Source organism: Pholcus phalangioides, unplaced genomic scaffold (assembly GCF_987345545.1).
Source record: "Pholcus phalangioides strain wild (caught in Gottingen) unplaced genomic scaffold, Ppha-v1.0 ptg000010l_1, whole genome shotgun sequence".
Classification (NCBI taxonomy): Eukaryota; Metazoa; Arthropoda; class Arachnida; order Araneae; family Pholcidae; genus Pholcus; species Pholcus phalangioides.
The window spans coordinates 26,033,665-26,051,161 of record NW_028301603.1 but is presented as its reverse complement, the minus strand read 5'-3'; the positions used below and the strand labels follow the sequence as shown (position 1 = coordinate 26,051,161).

Genomic DNA, 17,497 nt, shown 5'->3' with positions numbered 1-17,497 from the left:
CCCATATACGTCTAGACAGGTACGTAAGCATCCTGACAGGTACGTAAGCATCCTGTCTGAGCACCTGCACCCATTCATGTCCATTGTGCATTCCGACGGACTTGGACAATTTCAGCAGGACAATGCAACACCCCACACTTCCAGAATTGCTACAAAGTGGCTCCAGGAACACTCTGCTGACTTTAGACACTTCCGCTGGCCACCAAAATCCCCAGACATGAACATTATTGAAAATATCTGGGATGCCTTGCAACGTGCTGTTCAGAAGAGATCTCCACCCCGTCTTACTCCCACGGATTTATGGACAGCCCTGCAGGATTCATGGTGTCAATTACCTCCAGCACTACTTCCGACATTAGTCGAGTCCATGCCACGTCGTGTTGCGGCACTTCTGCGTGTTCGCGGGGGCCTTACACGATATTAGGCAGGTGTACCAGTTTTTTTGGCTCTTCAGCGTAACAAGCGTCTAATATTGGACTTCGAAAGATGTGAATAGAAATATGTGAAATCCCCGGCCTTCGATGGTCTAGTGCAGTGTTTCTCAACCGCCGGGTTCTGGCATCTGCCAAACCGATCCGTGAGTGGTTTATTGTTTCATTTTTACCCATTTACCTCCCATTAAGCTTGTGTATGCCAGGTTTTCAATCAAGAAAAGGAAATTGGTTGGTCTCTGAGAAAAAGATTGAGAGCCACTGGTCTAGTTGCCCCACATCCTGCAGTAGGACCCTTTACTTTACTCATAGTTAGAAAAGCTGGCAGCACTACACATAACAAGCATTACACAGAAACAAACTTCACGTCAGGTTTCACTTCACGTACATGTACGTTCCAACACGTACCAATTCGTTAGAGGTTCCGCCAAGGAATATAGATGAGGTGCATGTGTGGTTTAGTAGTAGGACCCCCCTAAGCTGAAATCTTTGGCGGCCTCAGGCCAAATTTTTCACGGGCCCCCGCATAGGGAATATAGTGTGAAAAAACAACAAGGAGAATTGAAGAGATGGTATTTTTTCGACCTGAAATATACCGAGAAATTGAATTTTCTGGATGTTATACCGAAACTGATATTTGGAAACAAATCACTTTTTTTTCCAAATATCAGTTTCGGCATAACATCCAGAAAATTAAGTTTCTCAAAAATGAGAATTATTTCATTTAGGGTAACCGGGCTGGACCCCGTATCAGTCTCCAACTGTGCTTCCCAGTGAATTGGAAAATCGGCTGGAATATTTGTACCCTTACACGATGGTTTAGGACCTCGCATGGAAAAAAGAGAAACGTTTCTTCTATTTTTTTTTACTATTTCACCTACGCCAATACGTGTCCGCGTGCGGTAATGCAATCAGTAAAGAAATGGGCTCATTCGGGCACATTCTATCTACGGCCGTATTTATCGACAGCGTTTAAAACTACAATCGCAGTTAAAAGGATTAGCGATCGACACGGATTGCTTAAAATCCTCAATTTATATAATCAATCCGTTTCGATCTTCAATTTTTCCACCTGCGATTGTTGTTTAAACCGTGTTGGTGAATAAGGCCGTTTTGGACTGCGTTTTTTTTCTGTTGCACATCCCTGTCTGGCGATGCGCGTCGATTCCGACGGCAAACTGCGGATATCGACAGTCGGCACAGATCGTTGAACCGACTGAACAAAAACTACTCGACCAATCACACCTTGCTCCATTCAACGTCGTTTGGGTCTTTTGCTCTGTTTTGAGCCCACTATTGCTATGCGTCGCAGCGCAACGCCACACGGCTGTTGTGCACACGGCTTAATATTGATCAATAGTGTGTTCAGTAGTTCTGCATTCGCAGGACGCATTTTGTCGCAGCTATCGAAGAAACTCCGATACGACAAAATCATTGAGTGGGGGGGGGGGAGGGTGTCTATGGTTGCTGCCAAACGTCCGTATATACGACCCGCAAGGGCATATGCAGGAATGGATTGCATTGAATATTCATGATCTACTAGGGCTTAGGTGATCTCGCAAAGGTTGTTGAAGCCATGGGTGGGGATACGGGGGGGGGGGGCAATGAAGACGATCGCCCCCCCCCCCCGATTAAAAAAGTTATTGGCATAGGAAGAACAGCAGTCTCCCCCTCAGGGAAACAAACTGCATCCACTTATGCTTTTGCAGGGGGGAGCTTATGTGGCTTGGGCCCTTAGGGTCTAGTTTCTATGGGGCATTGTATTTAAATCAACATAAAATTTAAGAGTTTTTAAAAATTAATTTTTTTTTTCAAAATTCACTTGCGTTCCCCCTTTCATTAAAATCCTCTATTTTATTAACTCAAACCCCCTAGGTGGTCGCTACTCACAGTTTAGGAACCACTGATATAAGAAAAGTCCACCATGGCTCATTTTGTCGAATGCAGGGCTCCAAATAATCCTACTTTTTAGTAAAATATCTCAATTTCGTCCTACTTTTCCTCCTTTTTTAACGAAATCTTATCAACAAAATTCGTATAATTTATTTTAATTGAGGAGGGAATCATCGATATATTGCCAAATAATATAAATGTAGTAAATTGCAATTAATAATTCTGCCAAAGCAAAATTGTATTGCTTTTCAGGTTATTTGGGAGGTTCGGGGTGTATGTGAACCATTTGGTGGTTTAGTAATGCTTCATTTGCTTAGTTTGAGGGTTCTACAAGTAGAGTAGTCAATAAAAACTTCTGCCTGGTTGAAAAAAAATAATTTTGTATTTATTTCTCTTCATGGTCTTGGACAGTAACTTACATTCATCATTCAAAATCATGTTGCACATTTTGTGTATAGGTGAAGCTAGTATAGCAGTTGGGTACATGGACCTATTCTAGGTTTTGTGACTTTGATGATACCCAATAGCATGCAGTTGTGTTCTGCATTTTTAGGGCATGCAGAGGCATAAACAATATTTACAATGCTCAAGTAAAGAGCTAGAAATGAAAGTGTATCATATGTGTCAAAAACGATACACTGGCATTGACCACTAAAATTTAAACAAATCCTTTTTAAAAGGGATGGACAATGCAGTAAAACCATCTGGTCTACCTCGACTTATTTATATCGAACCTTGTAATTTACACATTTTGGAAGTGGTATCGAAAGAGCGTCATTCTTAAAAAAATTGTATATCTTCATAATTTTCCGTGTGTATTGTCGAAGAGAGTTGACAGACTGGACTGGGGAAGACTCCCAAAAAAGAATGTAATATATTGTGAGGAGAGCAGAAAATAATTATCTGTGGTTGCTTAAAACCCTATTTTGGCCAAAAATTGTTTTTGTAAGGCCCCTTTCACACGGAGCGGATGCGGACGCGGGTCCGCATACCCTTTCAAACGAGCGCTGAAGATGCGGACGAATCGCCCGCATCTTTAGTTCGAAATAAAAAACTGCTTAAAAACTGTTTTTTCGCAATTTTTGTAATTATTTTTCTCCTTCACCCCTGATTCAGTGCCCATAGGCAGCCTAGAGGCATTGTTTGGTGGTTTTTATCATTGAGCCTAAAGATGCCTCCATTCCGATCCTCACAAGTAGTCGATGGGAGAAAATATCTTGAAATATTTTCAAAAAATTTTGAAAAAAAATCTGTCTTTTCGGAAAAATATGAAAGAAAATTCCAAAAACACATCCAATGTTCGAAAAATCCAATCCAAAAACATCCAAAACATTCGATGTTCCAAAAAAAAAAAAAAAATTCAGCAAATATCAAAGAATTTGTAAGTATAAAAAAAGGGAGGGGTTGGGACTTTCAAAATGTCTGTGCTTAGAAATATTCACATCACAATTCTGTCTTAGGCCGGGATTACACTATAAAAGTTTTGTAAAAGCTCTTTGATAAAACGTGAAAAATTCAACCATTACGATCACCGGTTGCATTTGCTTGAATGCAACCGATGCGCCTATTGGTTGAATTTTTTAACTTTTATAAAAGATCTTTTACAAAACTTTATAGTATAATCCCGAGCTCAAGTACGGATTACACTATAAAAATTTTATAATAATTCTTTTAAAAAAGCAACTAATAAATTTATCGGTTGCACTTGCAATTTATTAGTTGCTTTTTTCAAGTTTTATAAAATAACTTTCATAAACCTTTTAGAGTGAAATCCCATCCTTAGATTAGTCACTTCTGAAATATAAAATTTCATTTTTTTAAGTTTATAGACTGAATATCGAGTAAAATAAACTTGTAGGTATCGAGGGAACCACCAAAAATATTCAAGTGCTAGGATCTTCAAACGTCTTAATCCGGCCCTGAGTGAACACCGTACGTGGATAACGTTGTTTATGAAAAGTATTTTTTTTAAAGTTTAAAAAAATTAACAGATTAAAAATTTAAAAACATAACAAATATTTAAAATAATATTTCAAATATTTATATTTTTAAATAATTTTAAAAATTTAAAAAGAAAAAAAATTAAAATTTTTAAATTAAATTTAAAAGTTATTAAAGTATGTAGTCAATTAAATATTCGTAATGAACAGAATGGCTTGTAATTTTGGTCCCGTCAGTGGCCGTTGTTGGCAGGTTTTATTGTATAAAATTGCGAAATATGGACAAAAGGCAGTTAAAATTGCTATATCTCAATCTCAGAAGGAAACGAAGGGATAGACGAATGTAGGTACATTATATTAATGAGCAGGGACCATCATATGGTGTTGTTAAGGGTATTTATGGCAAATAATTAAAAAAATTCCGTGAAAAATCACCTTCAAAAAGTAGCCAAAGATGCGGACGAATTCGCTCCGCATCCGCATCGTCTGAATAGCTCCGAATAAACCTATTGTCAAAACTTCTATGTGCGGATGCGGAGCCCGCACTTAGGGCCCTTTCACACGGAGCGGATGCGGGTCCGGAAGAAGTTTTAACAATTGGAATATACTGCGCCTTTCAGACGAGCCGAAAAATCTCCGCACCTAGGAAATGTTCATGCGGGTCCGGACGTCGTCCGCATGTGTCAAAACCTAAGTGCGGGCTCCGCATCCGCACATAGAAGTTTTGACAATAGGTTTATTCGGAGCTATTCAGACGATGCGGATGCGGAGCGAATTCGTCAGCATCTTTGCCTACTTTTTGAAGGTGATTTTTCACGGAATTTTTTTAATTATTTGCCATAAATACTCTTAAAAACACCATATGATGGTCCCTGCTCATTAACATAATGTACCTACATACGTCTATCCCTCCGTTTCCTTCTGAGATGGAGATATAGCAACTTTAACTGCCATTTGTCCATATTTCACAATTTTATACAATAAAACCTGCCAACAAGGGCCACTGACGGGACCAAAATTATAAGCCGTTCTGTTCATTACGAATATTTAATTGACTGCATACTTTAATAACTTTTAAATTTAATTTAAAAATTTTAATTTTTTTCTTTTTAAATTTTTAAAATTATTTAAAAATATAAATATCTGAAATATTATTTTAAATATTTGTTATTTTTTTAAATTTTTAATCTGTTAATTTTTTTAAACTTAAAAAAAAATACTTTCATTAAACAACGTTATCCACGTACGGTGTTCACTCAGGGCCGGATTAAGACGTTTGAAGACCCTTGCACTTGAATATTTTTGGTGGTTCCCTCGATACCTACAAGTATATTTTACTCAATATTTAGTCTATAAACTTGAAAAAATGAAATTTTATATTTCAGAAGTGACTAATCTAAGGATGGGATTTCACTCTAAAAGGTTTATGAAAGTTATTTTATATGTGTTTCTTTTTCTTTTTGCAACATCAGCTGCATTCAAAGTTTGAAAAAGTACAATAAAAATCTTGGAACTTCGGGAAAGCAAAAAATACATATCAAACGTTGAAATTACAGAAGGTGCAAGGAATGAAAAAAATTCAAGCAAAAGAGGAAAAAATATCTTTAGTTATCCAATTTCCACCAGCAAAATAATGGTTCTTTACTGGCAACGTTTTAATCGCGATATTCCCCATTGCGAGATGGAGCAAGTTGGCTCCGCTTCGAATTATTATGTATATACAAAAACGAAAGAAAGGCCTATATCTCTTTTCCGAAACAGAGTCAGATTTTATGATCGTACCCAGGAGAATATCGAGTAAAATAATGGGAAAGCTTAAAGGATCTCCCACGTATGTCCTAAGCCGCGTCTGCGGTATAAACTTCTCTAGCGCGGGTGGTGAGGGTGGGAAAGAGAAAGAAATAGCTGAATAATACCCGTGTAATGGAGACCGATTGAAAGGAAATTGCATCTCGGGCCTCCCTCAGATTCTTTGGCTTCGGGAAACTTGATCCTCGTGGAGAGGGGAGTCCGTACCACAATATGGGATATATATATATATAATTCTTTCCCTCTCGCCCCGTAATTTTCACGTCACGTACGTCACACTATAAACCACTAAATCCTCCTTCCCCCATCTTGCCCACAAAGAACCTTCTTCCCAATAGACTACTACAACTACTACTACAGTGATTGATCTGGCTTCCAATTCCTGAAGATGTCACTTTGTATTTATTTTCAGAACCAACGGAGCACGAATCTGAGAGTGGGGTGGATGGCTTGAAGCATACAAATTCACGGCTTCTTCTCTGGAACGAGTGTGTGTGTGTGAGTGCCACGTGCCAGAGTCGAATAACAAGTTTGGTCCAACTTGGGACTTGTAATGCGTCTCTTAAAAGCTGGATCGCCTTTCTGATGATACATGGCGAATTAGTTTTTTTTAATGCTCAAGTCAGAATGCTCCATCCCCCCAAAATTCAGACAATTCAATACTGCACAAGTGTATTCATATCAGCTTTAAATAGTTTCATTCTGCAGTTTAGTTGAACTTTCTTTCGAACCGAGCACAACCCAGGTCTATCACCATCTATGGGCGGCGATTTACCTCACATATGTAGTGATGTGTTTGATTTTTGAGTATCGCCATCTATATTTCAGAAATGAAGTGAGTGATGTAATATGATTGAATTACATTTGTACTGTTTTTATGTCTGTTGCGAGACTTTTTAATGGGGAGATCGGCTCGCATTCGCGCTTTGAAGTTGGGAACCACAGAAAACCAACTTCAGCCGACCACCACTGTGGCGACGGTGGGGTTCAACCCGGGACCTCGCGAAGCGAGTCCGTCACTATGACCACTGAACCATTATATAGAGGCTGTGGATAGGTTCTCATTTAGTTAAGTTGAACTAGTGAGAATACTTTTTTTTCGGTGTAGAGCAGTTTTCAACCTTTTTGAAAACAAGGAACAGTAAAATGTCCGAAACAATTTGACGGACCACTTGTGTCCCGTATTACGGGACATTCCTGCAATTTTTGTTGTTCTGATTTTTTTTTTATACATTTGACCCGTTATTTTAACGATATTTTCTATTTGAATTTGTAACGTTTACTGAAGTTGTGAATACACACATAGCAGCATTTCAGAATATGAATTAAAATTATATTATGACAAAATTATGAATATCCATCTCATATGTTTGTCAGGTTTAACGTTTTGTCCCCAATTTTTTTGGAAGTTTAATTAGAATTGGTGATTGTGCCTACTTCTTTCGGAACGTTTACTTTGGTTACCGTGGTTCCCAACAATGCGTTTCAGACGTGTATATGTCTTTACAATGGTTTGTCACATCTTTAACGCTGCCATCATTACAGTTTATTCCTTTATAATGGTTTGGCTCTTTTCCAATACTCCCAGTAATTGAAGAAAACCCTGGAAGCGCCAGATATTTTTGCTTGCATGTATACAGGGTGTCCTGTAAGTGCTAATGTGGCCTTTATCTCATCAACCACCCAGACAGCTTTACGTCGCCTGTTCGCGTGTTGGTAATCCTAAAAATTTGTACATCTACACACCAGATGGACAAACAAAAATATTGTGTATCCACAAGCGATTGCCTGAAGTTTTTAATTAAAATATTTAAAAATGAAAGTAAATTTTTTTTTACTTAATGCAGAAATATTTTGATTAAGAAATAATTAATAAGCTATATATATGCAAATTTTTTACAGGGCGGGCAACGTCGCCGGGTATCAGCTAGTTATGTATAAAATTGGGGGGGGGGAACGAAAACTACGCCATTAAAATAAATTGACTCAAAGGCACCCCTTCTCTTCCAAATTAAGGTTGTTCAAGGTCGTTATGAGTACGGAAGGGGGGAGGGGGAAGGGACTGCGGATATATACCGGATGGCTTCTGCATATTTTTATGTTTGCCTGCGCAGTTTGTATAGCAGAGCTGGAAAAATCCAGGGTGCCAGGTCGCCACGGCGACTAAAAAATTGGTATTGACACCTAAAATTTCCTTTGTGTAATTAGTAAATTGCAGGTCCAGAGCAGCACAAAATGTTTGAAATTTATCGCAGAATATCTATCTGCCAACATGAAAGAGGGTGTCCCTGAAAAAGTCAAAAGAAGCATTATTTTGGGTTTTTTTCTTCGAGTAAAAAATTTTCGGTGCCTAAAAACTTTTTCTGGTGCCTAGATTTGTCCAGCCCTGCTATATAGGTAGTCGAATGAAGAAACCAATTCGTTCAAGTAGAAAGAAACTGCACAGCTGTATCGGATGGTCCCTACACACGTTCTGGTTTGCCTGCACATTTTATGCTTGAGCGTGTGTAGCGCTCTTTAGGGTGGATTCACACCTTACAGACACGGCAAACATTCTTTAACATAAAACCGATGAACGTATTCGTATCTATCGTATTGTGGCTGCAGACATTTTTTTTGTTAAAGAATGTTTGATTTTTTGTGTCTATAGATAAAGGCCATAACTAGGATTTTCATATTGTCTTGCATACCGGGGCAAACATGATTTTGTCGCCACCACCAATTCGGAATTCGATGATTTTATAACGGTGTTCTATGTGTTCACCTAAAAACTTCCGCCTCCCCATAAATTCTTCCGCCCGGGCAGTTGCTCCCCTGCACCCCTCTAGTTCCGGCCCTGCTGTAGATGTGAATCCACCCTTACAAATACAACGTGGCTTTGACTGTACCATTTTGAATAACATTATTTTCAGTAAAATGTGATACCAAGTCGTTTCATTTTGTTTCAGGGGAATCGTATGGATTGACGTGCGGTTTTGAATTCAAGTAACAGCCGACAACAATGGATGTTACGGCGCCCGTCGGTTGCGCTGCTCCCCAACAAGAGCTCTTTTCTGACTCTGTGCACGAATCTCGAAGTCACGAGCCGTTAGTTTGCTTGATGGACGAAAAATCGCGGACGGTCGTATCTGAAGTCGTAGAATACGAGTTTTGCGGCTGGAATCGTTTCCGACCGAAATGTTTACAGGGTTTCCGAACCGCGAGATGGGTGCTGTTCTGGTTGTGCTGGGCGGGGTTCCTCCAGGGACTCATAGTGAACGGCTTCATAAACGTCGTGATTACCACCATTGAGAGACGATACCAGCTCAGAAGCACGGAATCTGGACTCATAGCTGGAGGTTACGACATCGCCTCGTTTCTGTGCCTCATTCCCGTTAGCTACTTCGGTGGTTCTCGGAGTAAACCGGTGTTCATCGGCACCGGGGTGTTGGTGTTAGCGATAGGATCTCTAGTTTTCGCTATGCCCCATTACCTTTCTGGTGATTATTCGTTTAGTCAAGAGCAAGAAGATCTCTGCATCAATGGTGGTATCAACACTACAGATTCGTACCAGATGTCGCTATGCACTAGCGAAAGTATTTCTCATTTGTCAAAATACAAGTACGTGTTTTTTCTCGGACAGCTCCTGCATGGTGCCGGTGCTGCGCCTTTCTACACTTTAGGGTGCACGTACCTGGATGAAAATGTGCCTACGAAGATGTCTTCTTTATACCTTGGTAAGATATTTGAAATATATATTTTTTGTGTATGAGTTATCGCTGAGGTCCATATCTAGATTGAAACCTTTTTTAGCAGTTTCGTACGAAATACACTTATTTGAAAAGAAAGCGCGTTAGACATCGACGTTTCGCATCAAATCGATGTTACCCATCGTTTTTTTCGTGTACAAGACGAATAATTAACAGGTCTGATTTGACGTGACTAGATCCATCTTGCCTCACATCTTTCATACTGGTCGCAAGATATCGAAGCGTGGGACACGTACTCCTTTCCACTTCACCTGAACAAATATTCTTTTCTTCTAAATTGTGTGTATCTACCAAAGCAACGTTGTACGATTCCAGCGGCGTCACGGTGGGGAGGAAAAGGCAATGAACAGTCTTTGTCAGATACAAACCGCTAAATGGTTCACGCCACCGTTTTTTAGGAAAAGGAAAGCTTACGGCATTTCCGTTCCTCCGTTTCACTTTTTCCGACTTGGATCTGAAAATTTACTACCCCACCTGAAGAAGTTTCACTTCAAAAAAAGATGACCAATCCAGACCAGAGACAGTATCCATCTTCACTCCTGATTTCCACTCATGCAAATTGTATGCATGTTTAAGTCCGATACGTGTATGTTACAGGGCGTAACTAGAAACTGAAAGTCCCTCTGTTGCTCGGGGGCCATTATATAATTCGGCGTGCTCCTTCACCGTAATTTTGAGCGCAAAAAAAAAGTAAACCCTGGGGTAACAGATCCTCTGCCTTACCCTAGTTGTAGCCCTAGGACCTTCGGACATCACTTTCAAAGGGGAGGTTACGTGGGTTCTATTCCCCGCAAGGACAGTGGAATTTTCTTTCCTAGATTTATCTTCGTATCAGCCAGCTGTCGATTCCTTCGTATCAATAGCGGAGAGTGACATCTTGGGAAAAAAGTACTAATTCACCCAAGATGATGGATACACCAATAATGGAGAACCTGCAAATAGCAGCAACCTATCTGTTGTTGCTGCCTCGTAAATTTTGTCCCTAAGGATGTACATTTTGATTTTTTTTGTACATTTGATTATTTTTATACACCTCAGATTTATTTTTTCTTTAGAATGTGTGTAACATTTGGGGGTCATTCTATACATTGATTTTTAACTTGCCGGTCAGGCGGTTAGCGTATGCTAGTGCCCACCACAGATTTTAAAATAATAGTATAGAAATTTTCAATTTTAGTTGGTTTTAGAAAAATTCGATTCAATGAATAGAAATGGTCATTCTCGGAAGAAGGTCTCGAGAAAGGCATTGACATTGACCTGCATTTTTTTTCTTCCAATTATTCTTTTGTTTAATGTTGAACGAAAAGCGTAAGGGAAATTTCCCACGAGTGACCATCATTGTATGTGGGTGAATTCACCGAAAATGTCAATATTCCCACCCCTAGTAATAACACATAATCTCTCTCAATGCCTAATCAGTGTTGGTCATGTAACATTCCATGACAAGCAAATATTTAGCATACTCCAGGAAAACAAAATGGTCGATTGCTAAAAACTGACCATCCTTTCACTTTCGTGTTTTTGCTCAAGTTGGAATTTTTCGCTCCTCTGAGGCTACGATATCAGTTTGTGCTCTCTTTCATCACAAGGGAAGTGATTCAGCGATTTGGGTGTAGTTTCGTTGTGTTCTTTATTTGTTTGAAGCCTCAGCTCGTCTTGTTTTACTCTGTTGAAGCTTAAGAATAAAAAGTTTGGCACCCTGGACCGGGGGGGGGGTGGTTATATTCACCCTTTCACTTACTTTGACCACTCGTTCCACATTTCAGATGAGAATGGTGTATGCCAAAATTCACACTCAACCCATGACCAAGTACAGTGAGTAGTAATTTTTTAATCTTGTTCTGCATTTTGTTATCAATATTATTTATCGTTAACGACAATTTCATCCAAGGTAGTGACTACGATTTTTATGAGGAGGGGCAAACATGATTTTGTCACCCTCTCCACTTAAAGTCTGATGATTTTATAACAGTATTTTTGTTCTTCACTGATATTTGCTTTCCCCCCCCCCCCATAAAGTTTGGCGCCCGGGGCAGTTGCCCCCTCCCCACTTCGGCCTTGGCATCTATGTTTTTTACTAGTTTCTTGCTCTTTTGACAGTTTCTTGCATTTCGCGAATTTTAATGTGAATACTTAAACGAGAAATCAGTGATATTGTGTACTAGTTGTCTAGATTAAAAAAACCGTGGGTATTTGTGAAATACTAATTACATAGCAGTGAAATATGGTAGCCTAGGTCGATAAAATACTCGTGAACTGTGCCACAAGATGCTCGTGAACTGTGCCACAAGATGCTCAGAGATGTCATGTGTTCAATACCCTCTTTTGTCTTTCACAGTGCTTTTTCTGATACAAGTAACTATTGCGAAAACAGCGTCATGATGATCAAACAGCACATTGCTGTTGAAGAAAGAAAGTGTGCACACCAAAAGTTTGGCGTTCAAACCCCTCTCGGTGAGAAACAAAAAAGCCGTTCGGGATCGGCTGTGAACTGTATAAGTAAGGGTCTAATAAGTTTATTGAAAATGAGAAAAATGAATGTGGAGGATAAAAAAGATTAAATGAGCATGTTTTCCGTTATCCTAAAGCTATGTGCATAACTAGGATGACCATATGAAAAAAAAACAAAAACGGACATTTTTCTATTGATCCGTAGCTCATGTTAAAATAACGAATTCACGATTTAAAAATTTCAAAGTGATTTTTTTTTAGAAAAAGCTTGACAAAATTAACATTTTTACTAAAACGATGACTAAAACTGGATATTATGAAAAATAATTCTGCCCCGTAAAATATGGATCATATGGTCACACTACGTGTAACTCACAAATATATATATTTTTTGACACTTTTATCTACTGCAAGTGAGGGTTCTTGTTTCGCAGAGCGAATGCGGACTTTTAGGATACCCTGTATATTGAAGAAATGTTCAAAATTTGTTAAGGGTTCCGCGGAATAGCCTCGTTACCAATAAAGGTTTCCGCGCGAGCTTTCACGTTGAAAAACCCTGCCCTACAGAGCAACTTTAATGATCTCTAAATGTTTCACGGATCCTTCAAGTGCTCTGGAAATGTTTCCGGGCCGCTTAAGTGCTCTGGAAATGTTTCCGGGCCGCTTAAGTGCTCTGGAACTGTGCCACGCATCACTCAAGTGATTCTTAATTATGCCACGGATCACTTAAGTAATCTGGGAATGTTCCGCGGGTAACTTGAGAGATATGTAGAACCGCACTGGGGGCCGCTTAAGTGCTCTAAAACTGTGCCACATGTCACTCCAGGGATCTCTAAATGTGCCACAGATCGTTTAAATGTTTTGTAACTGTGTCGCGGGTTACTTAGGGTGATCTTTGAATGTGGAAGTGATCTTTGAGACCTACCTCAGTGATCTAAAAATGTGCCACGGGCTACTTAAATGCTCTGGAATTTTGCCACTGGTCATTTGAGCAATTTGTAAATGTGCCGCTTAGTTCATTTTTACAAAATTAGGTTTGAGGGGGGGCAAGCCACATCAGATAAATTTCAGGGCCACGTTCCACATGATCTTATGGACAGTTGAAAGTGGTCTATCCAATGCTTGAGACTAGTGCTACCACGAGAATTTGAAGCTCTGTCCTCTTCCACCTGAAGCGAAACCTACTGTACTGCGTGTATAGAAACGGGTTTTCCTCCTCTTCCAGGATGAACAGTCAACGATCCTGTGGTTTCACATTTCGTTATCATACTCCGAAGGTTTTTAACATTCATTGGATTTTTTCGAATCCTCTTCTAAGTCCGAGTCCGATAGTTCCGTAGAGAAGTTACTGCGGAATTGCGGTTTTGGTAAAACACTTTAACCAAGAAAGCGCGATCTTGTCATTGTGAGCAGCAAACACATTTAGAAACAAGATCTCCGCGAATGTTTCTAGGTTTTATAGCGGGTGCTGCGTGGCATCACATTAATTCACATGTTTACTAAAGGTATTCATAGTGGAATGCCCTCCGGATAGGGCAAGGTTGGAACTCAAGGTCGAAGCGTTACGGAAAAAATTTAATGTTCTAGAGGGCCCGTTATAACGGAGCCACTTGTCGTCGAGCTACCTGTTCATGAAGCAATCTCCACGAACGAACGACAGGTTAGAGGGTGAATGGGTGGTCGTGGATATGGTAGAGGGGGATAGTGATAGGGGTTTAATCATCGGCGATTCTATGGTTAGGGAACATGAATGAATGAACGCCAGGGGCTCTGCCACCGGACTTATTCCGTTGCCGAGATCTCTTCCATCCCAACTTCGTGGCAGAGTCTGGAACAAAGTGAGTGCACCTAATTGTCTGAGTGTGTAGCTAGTGTTGTGTTTGATATTTCAGTGCTGCTATCTATACTTCAAATTGTGAGTGAAGTGTAATGATTGAATATTTGTAACGTTGTAGGCCTGTTGCTCTCTGTGGCGAGACTTTTTAACGGGGAGATCGGCTCTCATTCGCGCCTTGAAGTTGGAAACCACGTAAGACCAACTTCAGCCGAACTAGGGAACAGAGTGTGTAGGAGTTTTTTTGGGTTTCGAGCACTGTTGTGTTCCTGGGGGGAAGATTACCAACGTTCGAGACGTTTTTCATCGCCATTTTTCATGTGTCAGTGATTCCAGTACTGCCTAGGGGTATAGGAGTAGGACCCACCAATTCAATTTAGACCTGAAGGCTTTGCTGTTCACTTGGGGTCACGTTCTTGGAGCTTCCCGCATTTACCCATAGGTGGCTTCGTTGGGATCGGATCCATCTGAATAGGAGGGGGTCTGGGAGGTTAACGATAGGCTTTTTCAAGCTTTAGTCAGGTTTTTCACTCCCAGACCACGTAGTCGGGAATATGGTTAGTTAATCACAACAGAGAGAGAGAGAGTACTGACGGGGAGTAACTCACCTCTGACTTGGATGGCTTCTCGATTGACACTAAATCGTCGGGAAAATTAAAATGTGTGCTAATTAATGACAAGAGCTTGGGTAATAAGAAAGGTTTTTAGAAACTATGATAGTTGTGGAGGGCCTGGATCTTATTGCCATTATAGAATCTTGGGCAAACGATGGGGATGAATCTTTCTTACACATCTCATGATACGATACTTTTTTTGAGAAATAGATCTGATAGGAAAGGGGTGGAGTGTTGATATACGTAAAATCATGTTTGATGGCTAGAGAGTGTAACGTGCAGAGAAGTGATATTGAAACTATGTATCGGTTGAGCTAGAAAACAAAAGACATCATAAACTTATCGTTGGGGTTTGTTACAATCCACCAAATAGGGATCGAAACTACATCGCAAACTTCATGATTAACTTTCCTACATGTGTAAGCGTAAGAGGGTTGTAATACTAGGAGAAGCAGTGGTTGTCAACTTTTTACAAGCCCGGTTCGAATCAGTTTTCTGAGTCGAAGGCCCGGTCAAACATACGTCCAACTGAAAATGAATGAGAAAAAATGAAACGGCTAATCACTCGCGGCCCGGTATGAGTTATATCAGGGTCCAGTACCGGGTCGTGGCCCGGCGGCTGAGAAACATTGTACTAGAGGATTTAAATTACCTGGATATAGATTGGGAGAATCTTTCAGCTAGAGATCAAAATGAAAAGGACTTTCTTAAGTTGGTGTTCGATAATTTTTTGTATCAGCATGTATCAGAAGCCACTAGGGGTACTGCTATTTTGGATTTAGTTCTTACTAGTTCTGAGGATCTTGTTGAACGTGTTTCGGGGGGGGGGGGCGAGTTTTCTTCCAGTGATCATCGTGTCGTCAGTTTTCACTAACATTTCTTCGGGTAAGGTTGATAACAAAAGAATGGTTCTTTGTTTTCGGAGAATTAACTCTGATGTTTTGAGAGGAAGGTTAGCGGAAGTTTTCAAAGAGACTGGTTGGAATCAGTAGGGGTGGTAAGTCAATGGGAAAATTTAGTACGGAGCTGTCCACTGTTTCGCACGACGTCGTACCCTTTGTTCGAAAAAAGCATGTTTGTACATCGCACCCTCTATGGTTCACGGATAGCGGTCGTAACCTTCATCTTGAAAAGAAAAGAGCATTCAGGGAGTATAAAAGTGAACGAGGTGACCTATCATTGTTTACTGATAAAAGAAGAGTTGAAGAAAGCGATAAGGGATAGTAATAAGGAAGTTGAATCTAGGTTGGCAGATAACTTTGGCTCTGACCCAAAATCATTTTTTCGATACGTCAATAATGGATGTAAGGAGACAGTTGACCCCCTCTCGATAGGAGGGTCTACGTTAGAGAGCAATGTAGGCATGTATAGCGCTTTCAATGACTTTTTCGTGTCGGTTTTTAATGGAGATAATGATATTCAATATACGGGTGTTGCATGGGGTAATAAAATCCTCAACGATATTCAAGTGGAAGACGTGGAAGTCCTGAATCTTCTAAAAAATGTATGTCCAAGCAAAGCACCAGGACCAGATGATATCTATCCCAGGGTCCTCAGGGAATGTCTGTTGGGGCCAGTCGCTTAGACATACAGTAGTAGTGTTGCTGAGGGTATCGTCCCAAGGGATTGGAAACTTGCTAATGTTGTTACGATGATTAAGAAGGAAAAGAGAGACTGTGTGAGTAGAGAGGCTGTGTCCAGTGAGTTTGACGCGCTTCCTCTGGAAAATTTTGGAAATCATTATCAAAAGGCAGTTTGAAATGGATAGACGAGAATAATGTATTGTTGGATAATAAGCATGGGTTGAGGAAGGGAAAGTCATGTGTCTAACCTCCTTTGCTTCTATGATCACGTGACGGAGGCTTTGGGTAAGGGCAAAAATATAGATGTTATTTACCAAGATTTCCCGAAGTTTTCTGGTTTTCCAGATCGGGTCCAACATGGTAAACTCTTGAAGCGTTTACACTAGATTGGGATTGGGGCAACTTGCTGAATTGGATAGAATTGTGATTAAAAGATAGGTCTCAACGAGTTATGGTGAACGGGGAATTCTCTGGTTGGACAGGCGTCACAAGTGGAGTTCTTCAAGGAAGCGTCCTTGGCCCATACGTTTTTTACTTTTTATCGATAAACTCGATCAGGGTATCGATGGGATTGCGAGCAAATTCGTAGATGATGCGAAGCTAATGGTGATAATCGGGAACCAAAACGATAGGGAGTTGCTCCAGACCAACTTAAACAGGATTGCAGCATGGCCAAATGAATGGAGCATGACGGTAAGCGTTGACAAGTGCATCGTCGCTCATTTTCGTTCGAACAACCCACGGCTCTCTTACGAGTTGAATGGTGTCACTATCACGGAATGGAACTAGGGTCACCGATTTGGGAATTCTCATTGACGAGCGGATTAGGTTTTCTGAACGTTCTTCAGCGGTGTATGAAAAATCGAGTGCTTGGTTTCATTTTCAAAAAAGATCTCTTCGCGTTATCCTAAAGTCATTCTTCCGCTTTTCCGAGGCTTAGTTCGTCTTGGACTGTGAGTATGGTGTGAGATTTTGAGACCATACCTACAGAGGGACAGACTTGGTTGAAGGGGTGCAGAGAAAAGCTACGCGTGTCCTTATTGGCACACGGGGTTGGAGTTATGCAAACACCAAACATGGCCCCCGCTCTGTCTCTTGTGCAGGTCACCTTACGGATGGGCTTGAGTTATGAAGAGAGACTTCATTTTTTTATATATATGTTTACATTGGATGAACGCAGGTGTCGGGGAGAT

General features: G+C 40.3%; 1 protein-coding gene across 4 annotated transcripts in view; it reads left to right on the top strand.

The window, feature by feature from the left end:
* The window catches only part of LOC149081157 (solute carrier organic anion transporter family member 4A1-like), a 357,667-nt gene that overhangs the window by 24,477 nt on the left and 315,693 nt on the right, over window positions 1-17,497 (top strand). For all 4 annotated transcript variants that reach the window (XM_089237938.1, XM_089237940.1, XM_089237937.1 and 1 more), the window contains exon 2: window positions 9,022-9,789. In XM_089237938.1, the coding sequence (XP_089094064.1) occupies window positions 9,075-9,789 (715 nt within the window). In that variant the 5' untranslated portion in view covers window positions 9,022-9,074. The remainder of the gene's footprint in view (window positions 1-9,021; window positions 9,790-17,497) is intronic.